The sequence below is a fragment of the Dendrobates tinctorius genome, unplaced genomic scaffold, assembly GCF_039654945.1.
Source record: "Dendrobates tinctorius isolate UK_male_01 unplaced genomic scaffold, ASM3965494v1 ptg000203l, whole genome shotgun sequence".
NCBI lineage: Eukaryota > Metazoa > Chordata > Amphibia > Anura > Dendrobatidae > Dendrobates > Dendrobates tinctorius.
In genome coordinates this window covers 17,226,764-17,248,529 of record NW_027361870.1, presented here as the reverse complement: position 1 = coordinate 17,248,529, position 21,766 = coordinate 17,226,764, and the positions used below count along the sequence as shown (strand labels likewise).

At 45.4% G+C, this 21,766-nt stretch overlaps 1 protein-coding gene across 2 annotated transcripts in view; it reads left to right on the top strand.

Moving 5' to 3' along the window:
• SNAP25 (synaptosome associated protein 25) overlaps nt 1-21,766 on the top strand; it is a 117,269-nt gene that overhangs the window by 43,538 nt on the left and 51,965 nt on the right. For both annotated transcript variants that reach the window (XM_073553836.1, XM_073553837.1), the window contains exons 2-3: nt 17,934-18,062; nt 20,194-20,235. In XM_073553836.1, coding sequence (XP_073409937.1) covers nt 17,991-18,062; nt 20,194-20,235 — 114 coding nt within the window. In that variant the 5' untranslated portion in view covers nt 17,934-17,990. The remainder of the gene's footprint in view (nt 1-17,933; nt 18,063-20,193; nt 20,236-21,766) is intronic.

Sequence of the window (21,766 nt, the reverse complement as noted above, 5' to 3'; positions counted from 1 at the left end):
CAAAGAGAAGCTGAATCCAATAAGGTATCACTTAATTACTGGGTGCAGCCGTTCTGTCACAATCAGAGCTTTTAGATTTAGCAATGCAGCAGAGCTGAGAAAGCTAACTCCGCCCACAACAGGCTCTGTATGTACATTGTGTATAAACAGTGAGCCGCTTATCATAGGAGGGGGCGGAGTCGGACCAGGACTGCCGAGCTTCTCTAGTCTGAGCAATGATAATCACCAGGTGATAAAACCTTCAGTCTAAGTGAACAACACCACACAGCCTGACGTGACACATCATTGAATTCTGTTTTTTAACCCCTACCTCATGCTGTCTTTTAAGTGATCATTATTGTATTATGGTTTTGTAGAACCTCCAGTTTGTAGCTGTAATATGGCACTACTAAAAATCTGTTGGTCCGTACTGTTCTTTGCTTTTGATTTCATACAAACCATACAGAAGTCCATACGGAATACAACAGATATGTCAAATTATTATATGCGCCGTCGGACACCATATTACTGAAATACTGCATTGCTTCTAGGGGAAAATATCTCTATACGGAGGACCCAAACATACATGACGTGCCTCCAGTAGATTCTTAGTATGGTGCCAAAGCGACTGTGCTGCCTCCATACAGCCTTAATGTTCTCTCCTCTGCTTATTTCTAAACCCGATGATGACATATCCAGTATATACTGTATATAAAAAAAAAATATGGGTTTGAAAACTCCATTTACGACTAGATTCAGACACGACAGCTTTGTTGAAGTTTTTCAGGATAGATTCCAATAAAAAATACAAGATTCCCTCCCTTCCCAAAAATACAATTTTAAGACCAACTTAATCACAATCTGATATTTACAAGAAAAAAAAATTGGGTAAAAACATCTTGACAAAATGTGTCCTGTATCCGTATGTCAGAGTAATTTTAGAATACAGTGAATAAAATTCTAGCTCTTGTCTCAAAATACTCCGTACATCCATCTGTCAAGAAATATAAAATTAAAATCCTCCCAAGGACAGATACGTTGTTTGCTTCATTTTGGATCTGAGCCCTTGAGCCTTGTTGCTCGGCAGGCAAAGGTCTGTTCTTTCTAATCCTCATTTTGCGTGGTCATAATACCACTGCGCTACACAGAAATATGTTCTCTTTTGTAGAATTTATTCTTTCAATGTTTTTACGGTGATTGCACAAAACCTTCATGATGATCCCAGATCGGCACTAAATGTAAATCCTGGAGTTGTGCCATTCCGCCATCTTGGTAACATTTCTGCTCAGTCGTTTCTTCAATATCTGGTTTGTCAATTAACGAGATACATTTGCAATTCATGGCTGTGAAGAAGTGAGCCGACAACCTCTCTGGGAGCAATAATCGCATTTATTACTTAGTACTAGTGATGAGCGAGTATACTCGTTGCTTGGGTTTTCCCGAGCATGCTCGGGTGATCTCCGAGTATTTGGAAGTGCTCGGAGATTTAGTTTCCGTTGCCGCAGCTGCATGATTTGCCGCTACTAGACAGCCTGAATACATGTGGGGATTGCCTGTTTGTTAGGGAATTCCCATATGTATTCAGGCTGTCAAGTAGCGGCAAATCATGCAGCTGCGGCAACGGAAACTAAATCTCCGAGCACTTCCAAATACTCGGAGATCACCCGAGCATGCTCGGGAAAACCCAAGCAACGAGTATACTCGCTCATCACTACTTAGTAGGACACATACAAGATGCCCAATATTTTTTTAAAAACAGTTATCTAGAATAATTATCTGCAGAAGTTGGTTGAAACCCTTGTTTACAACATTTGGTGGGTCCCCTTACCACGTTTGGAATCCAGACTAAGTGACTAGCCACATGTAGAGGAGATGACCATAGATTATACTCAGGGGCGTAACTACCACGGTCGCAGCAGCCACCACTGCGACCAGGCCCGGGGGGAGTCAGGGGCCCTCAGGTCAGACCATGTTATCTCCCAACCGTGCCGATTCTCGCGGGACAGTCCCGTTTTCGACCCCCCACGTCCCGCACTGAGCCACCATGCCCCCCCATGCACCCCATTATCGCCCTCCCAGATAGACCCCTCGCAGCCTGCAATGAAGTCCTTTTGTGTGCACACAGGACCTGTGATGAGGTCACAGGAGGGGAGGAGTCAGGGGTCACATGAACAGGAGCCTCGTTGTCTGCAGGACTCTGCTGTTCTGGTTGTCATGATGATGGATGATGTAAAGTTTCTGTGTGGGGTCAGGAGGGGTTTACAGGGTGGATGTAGCAGAGCTGTGTGTGTATGAGGTGTATGGAGCGAAGATGTGTGTGTATGGGGTGTGCAGAGCGGAGCTGTGTGTGTACAAGGAGTACGGAGTGGGGCATGTGTGTACGAGGTGTGTGGAGCCGTGTGTGTACGAGGTGTGTGGGGCCGTGTGTGTATGAGGTGTACGGAGCAGAGCCGTGTGTGTATGGAGCGAGCCGTGTGTGTTCAAGGTGAGTGGAGCCGTGTGTACGAGGTGTACGGAGCAGAGCCGTGTGTGTACGAGGTGTACAGAGCAGAGCTGTGTATGTACGAGGTGGACGGAGAGGAGACGCGTGTATACGAGGTGTACGGAGCAGAGCCGTGTGTGTACGAGGTGTACGGAGCAGAGCCGTGTGTGTACAAGGTGTACGGAGCAGAGCCGTGTGTGTACAAGGTGTACGGAGCAGAGCCGAGTGTGTACGAGGTGTACGGAGCGGAGCCGCGTGTGTACGAAGTGGACGGAGAGGAGCCGCGTGTGTACGAGGTGGACGGAGAGGAGCCGCGTGTGTACGAGGTGGACGGAGCGGAGATGTGCGTGTATTTTGGCATGGGGGGGCCAATTTGAAAGTTCACACCGGGGCCCATAACTTTGTAGTTACGCCACTGATTATACTTGTCCCTCTCCACTAACCTCTATGCAAGTTAACCAGACAACCAGTGGTGCCCTTAGTTTAGCCATCAACCAGAGTTGTCTGCCAGTAGCTTACTCCAAGTCTCCCCATTCAGAACACATGCTTACTCAACTCAAACAAGTGTGCATGCATATGATGGAGCCAGGAGAATTAGCTATCGTCTGACAGCTATATGATTCCTATGACCAGCTTCAGACATCATGTATCTCCACCTCATTTGGCTAGATTGGATCACTGGACAGCCATGAGCGTCAAAGTGGTTACATTACTCATACAAAAGTGTATGCCAGAGTCTCAAAAGATCTATGGCAGGAGTGTGGATAGGAATTTGTGGACCCCATAACTGCAGTGTGAATTGGGGCTCCCCATTGGCTCTCATCAGTCAAAGACATCCCATAATCACATTACTTGGCCCAGGGTGGGTTACATTTGCCCCCATTTCACTAATTAAATGCCATGGTTGCTGTCTGGTACAGTTTTCCACAACAGACACTGAGTATTGAGCAGGTTCAGTGCCTGAGTCTGCGCTGTATAAATCCTCTTGAATTCTGCGCAAATGTTGGGAGAAGTACATGCACATCAGGTGGAACGGCGCCATAGCTTTCACGTGACCTGCATTGGGAGTGCACAACAAATAAGTGAATGGATGGATAGATAGATAGATAGAAGAAAGCTTAAAGGGATTTTCCCACAAACAAAAGTTCATTTTAATCAATAGATTTTAGAATAATAATAATTCCCACAATTGGATGTGTTTAAATACAATGTCCCTGTGCTGAGATAATCATATAAATGTGCCCCTGCAGGGTACTGTGTAATGGCTGTGTCTGACCGTACAGGGACATGGTCTGATCATACCACAGCTCCTGGGCAGGGGAGGAAGCAAAATAGAGTATACAGAGATCCCAGCACAGGATCACAGCTAATTCTTTCTGTGATGTAAAACATTTTGTCCAACATTTTTGCCTTTACAAAGCTCTTCATTAGGCCTAACTTGATATGCAATGGTGGTAAAAAAAAAATCTTATGTGGGTCAACAAAGTGTTGTATGTACTACGTTTTTACTCTTTGGCTGAAGTGCATGTCGGAGAGGTCAGTCTCTTATTGTAGTGATATTCTCTTGCGCGACTTTCCCACTCCCACAGAAAGCAGCAGTATTTTGTTTATCCACCCTGGAGACCACGTAAGAGGGCATCCATCTTTAAGGGTCCCGTTACACTAAACGACGCACCAGCTATCCGGACAACGATACGACCTGGTCAGGATCACTGGTGCGTCGCTACATGATTGCTGGTGAGCTCTCAAACAGGCAGCTTCACCAGCGATCAGCACCAGAGAGGACGCTGGTAACCAGGGTAAATAGCGGGTAACTAAGCGCGCGTGTCCCTTAGTTACCCGCTGTGTACCCTGGATACTAACGTGCTTGCGCTGGGAGCTGGTATCCAAGGTAAACAGCGGGTATCCAAGCGCGCACGGGAGACGTAACTGCCAGCCAAACGATCGGCCAACAATTATCTATTGTGTGTGAGGCCCGGCATTGTTCACGTTGGTCTTGATGAGGGGGCATATTGGAGTCGAAGGTGCCTGTTTAATTATGATGCAAACGTCTCTAAATGAGTCAGAAAAGTGATATGTACCATGCCACAAATCTTACTCAAGTCAGAGATTGGAGTAACATTTGCGGCATAATGAACGCTGCAGCTCCTGAATCATAAATTAGACAAGCAGGCGTTGCCAAGCCCCTGACGCACTACTGTCCCTTCCCAGTTTTGCTCATTTTGGCAGAGCTGGCTGAAATTTGTCAAAACTCACATTTTTGCCCAACTCCACATTGCACAACATTTTTCAGCTTTTTAAAGGGATTTATGCCAAAATTCTGCTTTAGCCGCTTTGATGAATCTGGGCCATAGGGTGCAGAACGGGCAGTTACACCCTGGTGCTGGTGCTTTAGGCACAGGAGTGAATGCCAAGACTATATAACATATTGGTTTGGGACCTTGTCGACAATTTGCATTAGTTTCATATGTGTTGAAAATTCCTCAAATGTTTTTACATTATTACTTTTTTCACTAGAATCAGACTTTTATTGTTCTATATGTAAAAATAGCCTTCTGAAAACTGCCGAGGTGAATGCCATCAATCTGATTAAGTTGTGTGGCCTCACTTTAACCTCCGCAGTCCACATGTCTGGATAAGAATATGATTTATTTTTTTTTAATCAAAAGGATAAAGTGCAGCATGAAAGGATTGCTGTTTTCAATCTTGCTTTACAACAGGCCCCTTTTTATAATGAAATATCTATGTCATAATCCTCTACTACAATGGGTGGAGCTGAAAAATTGGATTTTTAATAGATTTCAAAAATGTTTAAAATCGGGATAATTTGCTTGTTCTGAGACTGGCCACATTATGTGGAACTACATCATTTGTCAAATATACTTTTTCTTAAAATAATATTTTCAATTAAAAGAACAATAAACACAGAAAATTCATAGAAAACCACAAATATCCCAGGATATTCCTCCCTTTGCAGGGCCGGCCCGAACGTATAGGCGAACTAGGCGGCCGCCTAGGGCGCCGACCCAAAGGGGGCGCCAGAGAAAAAATAGAAAAAATTATAAAAAATCTTTGCAAAAGGCAAAAAGTTTTAGGGATGGAAAGAAAAGTGTACATATTTAAGGGCAAATATGACGCAAGAGAGGTTAGTTGGGTTGGCAACAATTTCGATAGAATCTGAAGTTGCTAAACAAATTACTCTCGGTGACTTAGTGTCATCCTTTTAAAGAAAAAAGGCAAGGAAACAAAAATTTTAATTACCTATGGTCATTTTTGTTTTGTGTTATTGATAACTTTGTATATATTTGTCCTATACAACTTCTCAGAAGATTAAAGAGTTAGGAGAGAGTTAATTAATCATTGTTGTTGTGATTTATTTTGCTCCTAAATTTATATCCCAAGTTTTCATCTACTGCCAAGAATAGTAGGGGCGCAACAAAATAGTTTCGCCTAGGGCGCCGTAATCTCTCGGGCCGGCCCTGTCCCTTTGTCACGCCTGCCATGCCTGTCATGCCGCTTTGCCCCCAGTGCTGGGTCCCTGTGGGCGCCCTGGAGGTCTCTCATGTCTTATGCTGCAAGATCCCTGGAGCAGTGTGCACATGCACCTTGTGACTGTTGTGCTGCAAGATGCCTGGAGCAGTGTGCATGCACACCTCACCTCGTGGCTGCAGGCCGTGGCTGTGTGACCAGCTGTCTCTGCTCTGCCTGCTGCAATCCTCTGTGTTCCTGAAGACCCTGATCATGTGACCTTTCCAGTACTATCTGATGCAGCAGTCCTCTCTGTGTTTCTGGAGTCCCTGATCATGTGACCTTTCCTATGTTCCAGCACTGTCTGACCCAGCTAACCTCTCAGTGTTTCTGGAGCCCCTGATCATGTGACCTTCTCTATGGTCCAGCAATGCTCTCTATGATCCTGGAGGATCTGAACCGGAAGTCCCCTCCTGGTCCTGACCCGGAAGTGCAGGTGCTAATGCCCTATATCAGACCACCCCTTCCTATGGTCGGGGCCTGATTACCGTGTTGCTTCCCTGCATGGCTGCTTGGTCTGCTCGGTCACTCCCCGTATTCTGTGCCCCTGCACTCTGCCCTGTCGTGCGTCTCTGCACATGCTCTGTGCTTGTATTTTTCCTCTTGTCCTGTGCCATGTCTTGTGTTGTCCTTTGTGCCATGTTTTGTCTCTGTCATGCTTTGACTTGTAGTCCTTCCTGTGTTCTCTGCCTTGCCTGTTTTGCCATGTCTTGCTTTTGCTATGCTTTGACTTGTAGTCCTTCCTGTGTTCTCTGCCTTTACCTGCTTTGCCATGTCTTGCCTTTGCTCTGCTTGGTGCTCTGTTGTGCCTCCTGGCACACGCACCATTCCTGCTCTGACCTATGGTGCTTCTCAAGCACATTTCCAGGCTAGTCTCAAGGTTCTTTCTTGACCCGGCTCTGGGCTTCGGCCTACGCTCCGCTGCTAGCCCTGTTCTCTGCCTGGTGCTCTGTTGTGCCTCCTGGCACACGCCCCATTCCTGCTCTGACCTATGGTGCTTCTCAAGCACATTTCCAGGCTAGTCTCAAGGTTCTTCCTTGACCCGGCTATGGGCTTCGGCCTACATTCCGCTGCTAGCTCTGTATTCTGCCTTGCTTTGTGGTGCCTCCTGGCACTGTTATGAATGAGTCACCGGAGGAGGAAAAAACAAAAAACACAAGCTAAGTCCAGAAAACCGGAGAGGTTGGTAGCTAGCGGATTGCAGACCCCTGATCCTATTCACCACAACTAACAGTAGCCGTGGAGAGTTCCTACGGTGCCCTAGACCCCTCGTCACAGCTGGAGAGCTAAATAAGCCTAAAGAAAGAAAGGGGAAATCTAAACTGCCCCAGAGCAGACCCCAAAGCAATAGACAGCCCCCAACATGTATTGTCGGTGAAAAACAGATGAAAACACAAACACAGACAGAAAGACAGGCTGAGCAAACGATGGGGCCCAACTAACTAGATAGGAAAGGACAGAAAAGATGCTGGCTGCAATCACGCAAAAAACCCTGCCAAAAATAATGTCAAACACATCTGATAGAAAAGGCCCTGAAGTCACTAGACTTCAAAATCACTATATCAGCACTCAGGTATATTCTGAAGACAGAGCAAAGAGATCAACTGATCAGAGACAAAAATGGAGTTCAGCCCGTCCCAACCAGGGCAGGCTGAACACAAACACTAAGTAAACAGACAAAATCTTATGGAAAAATAGCAGAGCAAAAACTTAGCTTTTAGTAGACAGGAACTAAACTGGATGCCAGAGCTCAGAGCAGAAAGGATCACCAGCGACCCTGCAGGGCGTCGGCTGCCTTATATCCACTCAGAAATTCCAGATGTCCAATCACACTCCAATTGTTCAGATGACAGGTTCTTCCCATCCAGATCAATTTCACTACCTCCTTTCACCAGCAGAGGGAGTTCATCAGACATCAGAGGTGAAGGACAAAATGAACTCATAACATGGCACACTCTCCTTTCCTGTACTCTCTCTGACCCCGCTCTGTGCTTCTGCCTAGGTTCCGCTCCTTGCTTTGTCTTTTCCTTGCTCTGTCTGGTTTTCCCTTCCCCTTGTCTTGTTGTTTCAGTACCGACCTGTTGGTCGCGTCACGCAGGACAGTGTCACGTGTCAGTCTTGCTGTTTTAGTTACCGGCCTTCGGGTCGTGTCACACAGGACAGGCATATGTGACAGACTGCCCATTTCCCGCCTCCTGTGCCTTAGTCGTGCCGCTTGCTTGTGTCTCAGCCGTGTGCACTGGCCAGTGAGGCGTGTCTCCTGCCTCGAACCCTGGCGTGGCTCCTAGCACGCACCCTGCCTCGAACCCTGGCGTGGCTCCTAGCACGCACCCTGCCTCGAACCCTGGCGTGGCTCCTAGCACGCACCCTGCCTTGAACCCTGGCGTGGCTCCTAGCACGCACCCTGCCTTGAACCCTGGCGTGGCTCCTAGCATGCACCCTGCCTTGAACCCTGGTGTGGCTCCTAGCACACACCCTGCCTCGAACCCTGGCGTGGCTCCTAGCACGCACCCTGCCTCGAACCATGGTGTGGCTCCTAGCACGCACCCTGCCTTGAACCCTGGCTTGCCTGCCGGATTCCTGAAACCTGGCGACCGCTACCAGAGGCCTGGAACCAGATGACTGCGGCCTGATGTCCGGAGCTGATTTCCGCAGCCTGATGCCTGGATCCTGTCGGTCGTTGCCAGTAGTCCGGAGTCCGATGCCATCGCACCCTGCCTTGGACCCTGGCGTGTCTTCTAGCACGCACCCTGTCTTGGACTCTGGCGTGTCTCCTAGCACGCATCCTCTCTTGGACTCTGGCGTGTCTCCTAGCACGCATCCTCTCTTGGACTCTGGCGTGTCTCCTAGCACGCATCCTCTCTTGGACTCTGGCGTGTCTCCTAGCACGCATCCTCTCTTGAACTCTGGCGTGTCTCCTTGCAGGCCTCCTGCCTTGAAACCCTGGTGTGTCTCTTAGCACGTACCCGGCCTTGGACCCTGGTATGTTTTCTAGCACGTGTTATGCCTTGAACATTTGGCGTGCCCCTGCACAAACTTTGCTGTGTTTCACTGTTTATGCCTTGCACCTGATTAAAGCTTGAAACCACGTTTATTGAAGAAACCCAGTGACCTCGCTTTATGTTTTGCATCCTGCTCGTTCCTGTTGTTAGACACTCACTAGTGTCCCCCTGAGCCGGCCATCTGGTCCCAGCAGTCGTGGTGGCTCACCCCCTTGGTCTTGTCCCTGACACTCCCTGTATAGGAGGTGGTTCCTCACAAGGTCAGCTCGCCCTCGGTGGGTGGGTGCCACAACCCAGAGGGTCCACTCAAAAAATCGTCTCAGCAGAAGCTGAGTCTGTCACACCCTTATTCTCTTCTTTTTGTTCCTATTATATCTCATATTACAATTCTAACTAAGGAATATATAAAGAATCCTCTGCATTTCAGGAGCTCAGCCATGTTTTCCTCCTCTTCTTTTCTGTTCTGTGTGTTTCTGTACGAAAACTGCAGCAGAAACCTCCCCCCTCCAACCCCAGCTGCAGTAGCACAAAAGAGCGAAACCATCCTGTCATCAGACAGACATGGAACTGTTTATTGGGACATTAATTCTTAGGGTCATACAGAAAATGCTTTATATAAGGCAACTACTTTTTTTTGTTTAGTTGAAATAGTTTATAGGACTAGAAGTCAGATATCCAACGTTCCTAGTTACAAATGACAGTTCGTGAAGACATGTAAGCCAAAATCCGTAAAATAGGCAATCTTTTCCATGTACATGTCTAGAAAGAGAGGTTTTTTTGGACGGATCTGTTTTGGCTTTTTGGACTCATGAGTACACAAAAATTATTTGTAGTGAGTCAGTGGCTACAAGCCTCTTTTTAGGACCAAAATTAAGTTTTAAAAGAATTTTTTTTTAATTATACCACGTTCAGTATTTGATCAATAGTTGACGTCAGTATTTTTAAGCCCAAACCAGGAGTGGAAAAATCAAGGAAAAATATAATAAAAGCACGTCACCACTTCTGGATTTCTCACCCACTCCTGGTTTTGGCTTACAATTCTGATGTAAAATACTGACCAAATACTGAATGTGTGAACGTGACCTTAAACTGAGGAGGATAACGGTCTGTGATAAGGAGATCGTAGAAGTCTAAATATTGAATTCAAGTCAGTTGGTTTGATTTAAGTGTACACAGGTTGCACCAGAGCCGAAATAGTGGAACTGTGTAATGGAGCACCCCACAGGGCCTTAGGTTACTCGGTCCTGGGCCGGTCAGGTTCTTTAAAGGGGATGTCACGGTGACCCGGTACGTGGTCCTGGGTATCCAGTAATTAAAAATTAAGGATAATTATGTGGTGTTCGGCAATGGGCGGCCGACGCTGCGGTTTTGGTCCACTGGGGCTGATGGTGACGCAGCAAAGATGGTTCAGCTCCCCACGGGTGGAGCGGGGCCCCAAGGCAAATATATTTAATTGTTCAGATGGTGGTGAACATTGGGGTACAGAGGAAAAGTGGACACATAGAGGTGCTGTTTTCTTTACCTTTTACTTGAACGTAAATGCAATCTGGGGTACCACATACAGATGACGGATTGAGTCCGGCTCGCCTGGAGGCATTCAGGGGATCCACCCTGCCAGGTGGGGTTGGGGACCTTCCTTCAGCGCTCTGTTTTCTTGCCCCTGCTGCTTGTAGCTAAGCTGCGGCCCTCTCCTGCGTGATGATTGCTAACCTGTATGGCAGACAGCGTCTTATTCACTCTCAGCCCCGGGCTCTTGGTCTGCTGCCGTGCCCTCAGGTGTTCAGTGTGGCCAAGGAACTTGCAGTCCCCTGCACTCCAGATTCGGCTGTCAGGGCGTAAGCTCCTGCCCAGCCAAGGACTCTGGCGTCCCTTTTATCAGCGCTTCTCTCTAGAGTCAGCTATACGCAATTTTAGTTCCCTAGAGCCCCTTGTCTCTGCTCCTGTCTATTCCCTCTCCACAGACCAGCTCCCTCTGTCTCTAACTGTCTTGTCATGAGCTCCAACTGCTCCCGTTTCCATGACTACTCTCTTTTTTACTCTCTCAGCTTTCTTCTTACTGACTCACTAACCCCACCTACTAGCCAGAATTTATAAGGAAGCTCCCCTTTCTGGCCTGCAGCAGGAATTGTCATGTACACTGTGTTACCTGGCATGGGGACCCTCCTCCTGCCTCCAGGCATGACATCACCCCTTAGAGGGAGGCAATGTCACTATGGCAACCAGACTCTGGGGTGCCACATGTAACATAGAAATGAAGGAAATATCTCTCAATTAAAAAAAACCTAAACAATATAACAAACAATGCAGCACAAAAATGAATTAAGGATCTAGAGCAAATTCAATCCCGATAAGGCTGTTTTCAAGGATTCATAGGTTGAATTAAAGAATTCCATCCACTCCATGTTCCAAGTCTTGGGTCCATGTATATTTTCGTTCAGAAGTCGCACATCTCGTATATTGTCTGGAATTGTTATGAGAATCTTTGGAGTCTCCAGTTATAGAGGCGTAAGACGTGCCGCTGCCGCTGAGCGGATGGAGCTTGACATGAGCCACATTCCTTTGATGTTTTCATCTGTATACCTTGTTCAAATGATGGTCCCGTAGATCATGTTGAAATTTACTGTTTCTACTTCTACTTTATACTTTATATATTTTACAAAACGCATGATTCAATTCGTCCTCAGATTTGCACAGTTCCTTCCGGATGAGATTCACTTTAAGGTTGTCCTGTAAAAGACGTATCTGAGTCTCAACAATTTCTAGATTTTTATTATCATTCTCACAAGTTCGAGAGCAGGTGCGGCAATTTCCTTCCAATTTGTTTACGAGATTCACATCCTCAACAGGAAAAGATGGAAATACTGGTACATACAAATCACTTGGGATCAGTTTATGTTGTAAGTATTGATCCAAAGAAACTTTCTCCTCCCGTCCCATCATTCCCTGAGGAAGCCTGTGCGAAACACATCACAGTGTGGGAGCATATTTTTTCATCACCGAGAATTTAGGTCAGTAATTTTTTATCCAAATGAACATCTCTTATACGTTTATAGTGTAAGAATGCACAAAAAGTTTCTTGAACATCACTCCTTCCACTCACACCAGCAGCTTGTCTTTGTTTTTTTTATGTCTATGTAATCCTGTATTCAGGACTGGCATCCGCACCCGGGCAAGTGTCGGGGCCCTGAGCAGGCGGGGTGGCCCACTCGCCATAGGGGACACCGGCACAATGAGAGCCCAGTGCCAGTGCGGCGCCCGCAAGTGAAACCCCCTCTTGCTCAGGGCCCCGGTAATTGCTGGAGACCTCTATGGTTGTCACTGCCGGATTGCTATGAGTGCCACCCGGTGGTCGGCGCTCATAGCAAGTCAGCAAATCTGCTACATACAGGTAATCTGATCATCGCCTGTATGTAGCAGAGCCGATTGGGTTGTGTCAGCTTCTAGTCTCCCATGGAGACTCTTGAAGCATGCCAAAAGTAAAAAAAAAAAAAAGTTTTTAAAAATGTAAAAAAAATAAATAAAAAGAATATAAAAGTTTTTATCACCCCCTTTCGCCCCATTCAAAATAAAACAATTTAAAAAAAAAAATCAAACATACACATATTTGGTATCGTTGCATTCAGAATCGCCCGATCTATCAATAAAAAAAGGATTAACCCGATCGCTAAACGGCGTAACAAGAAAAAAAGTCAAAACACAAGAATTACGTTTTTTGGGTCTCCGCGACATTGCATTAAAATTCAATAGCGGGCGATCAAAAGATTGTATCTGCACCAAAATGGTATCATTAAAAACATCAGCTTGGCACGCAAACAATAAGCCCTCACCTGACCCGAGATCACGAAAAATGGAGACGCTACGGGTATCGGTATATTGCACAATTAAGTTTGGAATTTTTTTCACCACTTAGATAAAAAAGAACCTCGACATGTTTGGTGTCTATGAACTCGTAATGACCTGGAGAATCATAATGGCAGGTCAGTTTTAGCATTTAGTGAACATGGTGAAAAAAAAAAAAAAAACAAGTTTGGGATTGCAGTTTTTTTTTGCAATTTCACCACATTTGGAATTTTTTTCCCGTGTTTGAGTACACGATATGGTAAAACCAATGGTGTCGTTCAAAACTACAACTCATCCCCCCCAAAAAAAACAAGCCCTCACATGGCCATTTTGACCAAAAAAAAAAAAAAGTTATGGCTCTGGGAAGAAGGGGAGCGAAAAACGCAAAACCAAAAAACACCTCTGGTTGTTAAGGGGTTAAACACATCCAGACTTGAAACTTATTATTATTCCAAGATCTACTGATTAAGATATTGATTAAGATTAACTTTGTTTGTGGGGAAAACCCCTTGAAGTGTCTTTTTCTTTGCATTGACGCTAAATCCATAATTGTGACAGAGTCGCCCAGCTCTCGGCACATGTGGGGGTTGTATTATTTAGAGAGCGGGTCCATCCATCATACACATTACATGCTCTCCAGTCTGGAGCCCTAGGGCCCCAGTCGTACATTGTTCGGCCATGTTTACCTCAGCACAGCTGTCATGCACACGCCTATTGTATCCTGTTCAAGTATTTACCGAGTCTCCCATGTTTGCCCTTGTACAATGTGCTCCATCTTGTCAGCACCATGGAAGTCCTGACTAAATCTGACCATGGGCCAGTTTGTGAATGCAGTTGGCATGTTCTCCCAGGGTTGGTGCAGTAGCCCCCAGTGTCTCCAGGATCACCATTACAGGCCGGGACTGATGTTAGTGAAAGCGTGGGAAATAAATAAGCCTGAGGACACACGGGGTCTTCAAGGTCTTTATATACTCACTAGATGGTGGCCCGATTCTAACGCATCGGGTATTCTAGAATATGTATGTAGTTTATTTATGAAGATTCAAATAAAAAAATTCAAATCCCACGGCAATTCGCGGCCGGACTGCGCCTGTCGCTGATTGGTCCCACCCGGCCGGCCGCAACCAATCAGGCTAGCGCCGGTTATCTCCCGATGGTAGGGGTGGCGTGCGTCGTTCGAATTCCACGCCAATTCGCGGCCAGACTCCACCTGTCGCTGATTGGTCGCGCCACATATATATAGTAGATAATTGATGCTACACAGCAGCAATGTTCAGCAAGGGCAGGATAGAAAATTCTGTGTATCCCCCGCGGTCGGCCGACTGGTCGGTCTCCGTATGCGGATCATGGTCTACAGACCAACTATGCCCAGCTGGTATGCGCTGTTATGTATATATTAAGGGGGCAGGCTGGGGAGTAAATACGGCTTAGGCCGGGGTCACACTAACCGACGCAAAATACGGTCAGTATTTTACATGCGTAATATGGATTAATGTCCCCTAAACAGTGATCCGTATGTCATCCGTAAGTAAGGTGTGGTCGCGTATTTTGCGCATGTAAGCATCCGTATGTAATCCGTATGTAATCCGTATGGTGAGATTTTCTCGCAGGCTTGCAAAATGGACATATAATGGAGCCCTATGACAGGGTTTATAACAGAAACCAAAGAATAGATATATACTCATAGAATGTGTGTGTATATATATATATATATATATGTATAATAATAATAATAATAATAAATTTTATTTTTATAGCGCCGACATATTCCGCAGCACTTTACATTTCAGAGGGGATTTGTACAGACAATAGACATTACAGCATAACAATAATCACATAGATTATAACACATACCAAGAGGAAAGAGGGCCCTGCTCGCAAGCTTACAGTCTATGAGGAAAGAGGGAGACACGAAAGGTAGGTGGTAACAGTTACCCTGAATTGTATGGACCAGCCATAATGTTAAGTGTGTAACAGTACAGACACAGAGGGCTAATGGAGGCATAAAGCATGTGGGAACATGATGCGGGGAACCTGGTTATGGTAAAACTTTTGGCTCTGCCACACAGGGATAGATTAGGTTAATGTGTTGGGGTGGTAGGCCAGTCTGAATAAATGCGTTTTCAGGACACGCTTAAAATTGTAGGGATTGGGGACTAATCGTATTGACCTGGGAAGTGCATTCCAAAGAATTGGTGCGGCACGTGTAAAGTCTTGGAGACGGGAGTGGGAGGTTCTGACTATTGAGGATGCTAATCTCAGGTCATCAGCAGAACGGAGGGCGCGGGTAGGGTGGTATACTGAAACAAGGGAGGAGATGTAGGGTTTTGCTGAGCCATGGAGGGCTTTGTGAGTGAGGGTAATAAGTTTATACTGAATTCTGGAGTGGATGGGTAGCCAGTGTAATGACTGGCACAAGGTAGAGGCATCAGTGTGTATGTATATATATGTATTCTATGTGTCTATATCTATTCTTTTGTTTCTTTATTAAAACTGTCAGTGTGAGTTTACTGTATCGCGCACTGGATTGCCGGCTTTGCTAAAAGACACCTGGTGCGTATTTCTCGCAAGTCACACGTATGGTCCGTGTGTAATGCGTATTTTTGGCGCACCCATAGACTTGCATTGGTGTACTACGGGTGTAGTACGCTGACAATCACCGCATGCTGCGAGTGGCACGGAGCGTAGGATACGGATGAGAAATATACGGCAGGTGCGAGGGACCCCATAGAGAATCATTGGTCCGTGTGTAATGCATGCTTTTAGCGCCTCTCACTCGGCCGTATTCCTCGCCAGTGTGACCCCGGCCTTAAAGGGAATCTATCAGGATGACTTTCCTCAACACAATAAGGCCGGGGTTACACTTGCGAGTGCAATGTGAGAAACTTGCACGAGTCTCTCACCTTAATACTCCGCCAGCACTGGGGACCGGAGTGTGCGGCATTGGGGGGGTGTCAGTGTACTCTGTGCACTTTGGCACTCCCTAATGTACTTGTAGGCTAATTTGCATGTGGCTTCAAAGCTTGACATATAGGATTGCTTCAAAACTGTTGTAGGATCTAGACAGCCAGACCTTACTGACTAATGCTGTCGTGATACTAGAGCCGATCCTTCTGCCAGTGATACACGTCAGCAGGATCTCCTAATACAAACCTCCGATGGAACATGGTGGCATTTTCCACTTTATCGACTTCCAGCATATTGAGAATTATACCTTTTTTTACTATATACCTTTGTATGGAGTTGTTCAGTCTAATATACTACTTGTATACCGCAAAGGAATATGTCACCTCTTGCTAACCTGTCGCTTGTCAACAGCACATTTTAGGTATGCCACTAATAATGTCGCTTTCGGTTAACCCTCTGCCACACAGACAGAAGAGGTACAAAAACAGTATATGGGCCATTTGCCGTCCAATAGCTCATGATAATGCATAATACCACCTGCTTTGGAGATAGATGTGGGCCCCCTTACCTCCTGGACCCCTGTGCTCCTCACAGGCTGCACCAATGGCATGTCCGCCCCTGCACATAGTGGGTAATTGTTACCCATATCACTATTGGGGTATATGACCGCCATAGAGCAGTGTTCCCCAACTCCAGTCCTCAAGGCCCACCAACAGGTCATGTTTTCAGGATTTCCTTAGTATTGCCAAGGTGATAATTGCATCACCTGTACAAAACAAGGGAAATGCTGAAAACATGACCTGTTGGTGGGCCTTGAGGACTGGAGTTGGGGAACACTGCCATTGAGGATGTAAAGCTGCTGTCCCGATACTTCTAGTTGTCCTTGATTTATATGGATGGCCATTCACCCGCAGTCACTTTAGGAAGAAATCGTGTCTTTTTATGTAATGGTTGGAAAAATGTGTGGAAATAAAGAAAATTAGCTACAGATATCAGTGCAGCCTTTTAAAAGGAATCTGTAATCGGAGAACAGCATATTGTAGAGATGGAGATCCTGATTCCTGGGATGTGTGACTTACTGGGCTACTTAGTGGAGTTTTTATAAATCACAGTTTTATCAGCAGCAGATTATCACTAAAGGACTACTAAACCTGCTGCTATGTAGTTTACCATATTCCTGACCTCTTTATAATTCCACCCCCTCTACTGATTGTTAGCTTTCTGCCTCTGCACAGTGTACACAGAAAGCTGTCATTCAATGGTGTGTTCGGGGTTATACGCAGCTCAGGAGTCAGAAAACTGGTATATCTGCAGAAGATATAACAGTGATTGTATCAAAACTGCAGTAAGCAGCCCAGTGAGTTACACATCGCTGGAATCAGCCTCTCTGTCTCTTCCTCGCACTGCTATCAGATGGAATAACAAAATCATGGTAACAGATTCCCTCAAAGACAAAATGCACTTGGAGTTTGCGTTTGTCTGATTCACTTGTAATATTCAATAGTGTGTCATACTATGGAGGATTTTATCCTAGGAGACTTGGGGCTTTTGCACTACAGGTTTCTTCCTATTAAAAACCATGATCTCTCCACAAAATCACAGAATGCCGATTGAAATCAGTGGTTAAAGGTAATCTGTCACCAGATGTTTACTACCCTATCTGTGAGCTGCATTAAATAGGGACAGAGACCTTGATTCCATTAATGTATCACTTACTGAGCTGCTTGCTGTAATTTTGATAAAATCACTGTTTTCTCTGCTACATCTACATATCTAGTAGTTCTCTGAATGCTGACCTTTGTATAACCTCGCCCACACCATGAATTGGTCACTTTCTGCCCATGCACAGTGTACACAGCTGCCGATCAGTAGTGGGGGCGGGGTCATACAGAGGCTTCGAATATGCTTGACTACCTAGTAGCATTTTTACTAGTCCTCTAATAATAATCTCCTGCTGATAAAGCAATGATTTTATCAAAACTACAGTAAGCTGCCCAGTAAGTGACACATCGCTGGAATCAGGGTCTCTGTCTGTACATTATACTGCTCTCAGATTTTGATGCAGTAGATGATTTGTGGTTTATCTGTGACAATTTTCTTAATGCTTAACTCGTGTCAAAGTGTATCATCATGAGGATGAATGAGGCTACAAAACATTGCTTTATTATTAATGGTTATTATCCCTTTACACTTAGGTCTAAGGCTGTTCCCCGTTGCAAAGCCCCCAGTCCCAAAGCACAAATCAGATCACGATGGCTGAAGACGCTGATATGCGCAATGAGCTGGAAGAGATGCAGAGGCGTGCGGACCAGCTGGCCGATGAGGTGAGCGCACTGGGGGTGTACATTACATAGACGGTTATCAGGGGTGGAAGCCCCATCACATTTCTCCGGGGGGTCCGTGCTGTTTGATAATATGGCCGTCTTACACTGTGATCTGAGTTTATTAGTTGGATTATTTTGTGCCAGAAATTTGTGCAAAAATATTGGAGCACGGAATGGCGTTCTGGCTATGCCCCCCTTCTTCTACACTATGCCCCATTTCGGTGAGGTCATGCCAACATGTCAGAAAGGCTCTAAAACACATATGTAACATAAGTAGTGAGTATCCACGTAATCACAGAATAAATCATGCCCACCGTCACCACTAGATGGCGCTTACTGCAAACTAGTTCATAATTGAGTTTAAAGGGTTGTATTGTGTCTTAAGAAAAGTCAGAATTACTTACCCACTGTGCCGCTCCAGTGCTGACTCTCTGCTGCTGCCTCCAGTCTTGATATGACTGCAGTGGTGATGTTCTGTTTACAGCTAGTGACCACTGCAGCCAATCACTGGGCTCAGCAGCGATGTCAAGAGACCAATGAGCCTATTGATTGGCTGCAGCGGTCATGTGCTGTATAGCAAGCCCGTAGACTAATAAAATGTAAAAATGAATATTCATTTTGAAGGGTTATTCACAAAAAATCAACTTATGTTGATATAACCTGCTGATCGCGGGGGATCCGACTGCTGGCACTTCCAGCGATCCAGAAATCAGAGCTCTGAAAGCCTTTACAATGGAGATTTATAGCGACGTGCGCAGTTAAGGTGAACATGCTGAACCTCCGCTTCATTCATTGTCTATGGTACTGGAGCGCTGTACTCAGCAGTCTCATAGACAATGAATGGAGTGAAGGCTGAGCATATGCCCCTCTGCTACATTCAGGACAGACCTGTCTTGGGAGCTTAAGAGCTCCAATGTCAGGATCCCTGAGGGTCTCAGGGTTGAGCAGGCAAGTTATCCCATATACATGGGATAGGACACAGGAATAACCTTTTGCTGTATAAATAGTGTTCAGTAAGCTCTTAAGCTCCCTCTTGTGGTGGCTACAGGTAACAAGAATTTTACTTTCCAACTATAAATCTAGAAAAGAGAGCTCTTTCTTGAAAATAATACCTATAGACGCATTAAAGCATTAAGAAATTCATTAAGACAGCATTTTCGAGTTATTGAGATTTAAAGACCAAAGGTAGCGTTTCATCACGAGCGGCGATGTTCATTCCGGTCTTGATGAGGGGACGTGTTGGGAGTCAAACGCTCCTGATTCGTTAAGAGGCTCACACCTCTTAGGCTATGTAGTTTTTAGGTGCTGCGGATTTCTCCCTGCGGATTTTGTAAAATCCGCAGGTAAATCCGCAGGTTAAAAGATCTGCGGTTTACCTGCGTATTAGCCTGCGGTTTCTCACCTCTACAATGGAGAAGGTGTGAAACCGCAGCGGAATCCGCACAAAGAATTGACATGCTGCGGATTGTAACCCACAGCAAATCCGCGCGGAAAAATCCATAGCATGTGCACTGCGTTTTTTTATTTCCATAGGAAATAAAGGTATTGTACAACGCAGCAGAATCTGCTGCGGACCCACAGGGCCAAATCCGCTGCGGATACGCAGCAGAATCCGCAACGTGTGCACATACCCTTAATGAATTGGGAGCATCTGACGAGTGGCGCGTTCCTGACCACAAATCTTACTCCAGTCAGAGACCGGAGTAAGACTTCTAGCCACAGCTCATCATGAAATAGACAAGCTGCAGCATCACGCCCCTTCGCACGCTGGTCCTACCCAGCTCCCCATATTTTGACAGTGCTGGGTGAAACTGGTGTGGAAACTGCATTACGTAAAATATGGAGACACCGTGGCACCAGCAGCATGCACACATTGCACAGTGCTTTTTCATCTTTGTTAATTCTGTGTAACTTAAAGAATATATAAAATACATGGAATAAAGAAGGCACTGGAACGCCGATAGGATGGAAAATACAAAATAAGAGAACGTAAATCATTTTCTTACTACACAGAGAGAAATATTTGTTAATGTAAAAAATTTAAAAAATGTTAAAAAAACATCTAAAATCCCCCAGTTTTATCCAGACACGTTTGTGAGGCTAATCATATCCATTTCTTTTTGCCTTTCAGTCACTGGAGAGCACCCGCCGAATGCTGCAGTATGTGGAAGGGGTAAGTGCCGTGGAGAAGGGTTTCTGCTGTGTCACTTTTGAACTGTTCTTTATCATATTTGTAAAAGTCAGAAAATATTAGGTTTTTTTTTTAGACATTTATGGTACACCTGCAGCATATACTGTACGTGCCTTATAGATCGGTCTGTTTGCTTGTGACTAAAAGGGTTATTCCCATCTCCAAGATCCTATCCCAATATGTAGTAGGTGTAATAAGAATAATATTAGCAAATACCTTCAGTTAGAAATGTAGTATAGTTCTTCTGATTCGCTATGTCTTCTTCCTCATGTGCTGCAGCTTAGGTATCCATGGTTGCGACCACTAACAACTAACTGTCACTGTATGAGTGGTGTAACCATGGATACCTAAGCTACTGCAACCCCCTGCACATGGTGTAAGCAACATAGCAAATCAGAAGAACTATACTACATTTCTAACTGGAGTTATTTGCTAATATTATTGTTATATTGGGATAGGATCTTGGAGATGGGAATAACCCTATGACATGAGAGATTTTAACCTCTTCAGTTTGTTCGCTGACTTTGTAAGATATTGTCATACAGACTGGGACTGAGACATAAGTACAAATGACATTGTCCAACCTTTAAATGACGCGCCGGAGTCTATCTACGATATTTATTATATTGAATGCTTCTTTATAAATTAATATCAGACATTAAACAGCATTTCTGGCCTATTGGCTCATGACCCTTGTTGTTGACAAGAAATTAAGCAGAAAGTATATTTCAGCCGAGACGTGCGTCTGCCATATTACATTTATCCTTCATTACTGCTGAAGTAATTTCCTTTAAAGTGGACATGAAATTGTATTACCTGAAAAAAAACAAACAAATGAGTCCTGAGCCATGTGCTGCGCTATTCTACCGTAATCACTTGATCTCAGACATTGTGCCACCCTGGATTGCTCTTGGAAACAAATACAGTTGAATTAGCTTCTTGATGCTCTGACGTTCTTGTTTTTAAAGCAGCTCTGTCACCAAGGATCACAACACAAACTGTATGTATTGCTTAAAAAAATCTCGTAGACCTGATGAGACGTGTGTACTTACTTTGAAAAACAACTTCCAAACAGCAGACTGAGGCCGGGTTCACACTTGCGAGAAACTCACATGAGTCTCACGTCTCAATACCCCGCACTGCTGCCGGCACTCAGGACCGGAGCGCTCAGCTGCATAGAAATACATGCAGCCACACACTCTGGTCCCGAGTGCCGGGTATTGAGATGCAAGACTCGTGCGAGTTTCTCGCAAGTGTGACCCCGGCCTAATCCTGATACTGAAATGAGCATTTATTTATAATACTGTGAGAGAGCTCAAGAGTAGTCAGTCTCTGCTCAGCCAACGTAACAGCTGCAGCTTGTACTGAGCAGTATAATGTCTCAGCAGGGAGGAGGGACACTGAGGAGGTGTCAATAAGGCTAAGTGTAGGGAGATTCAGCAGCAACAGGAAGAAGGGACACTGAGGGTCTGTTAAGTCAGGATCACATGGGGGATGCTTCTCTCATGTGAGA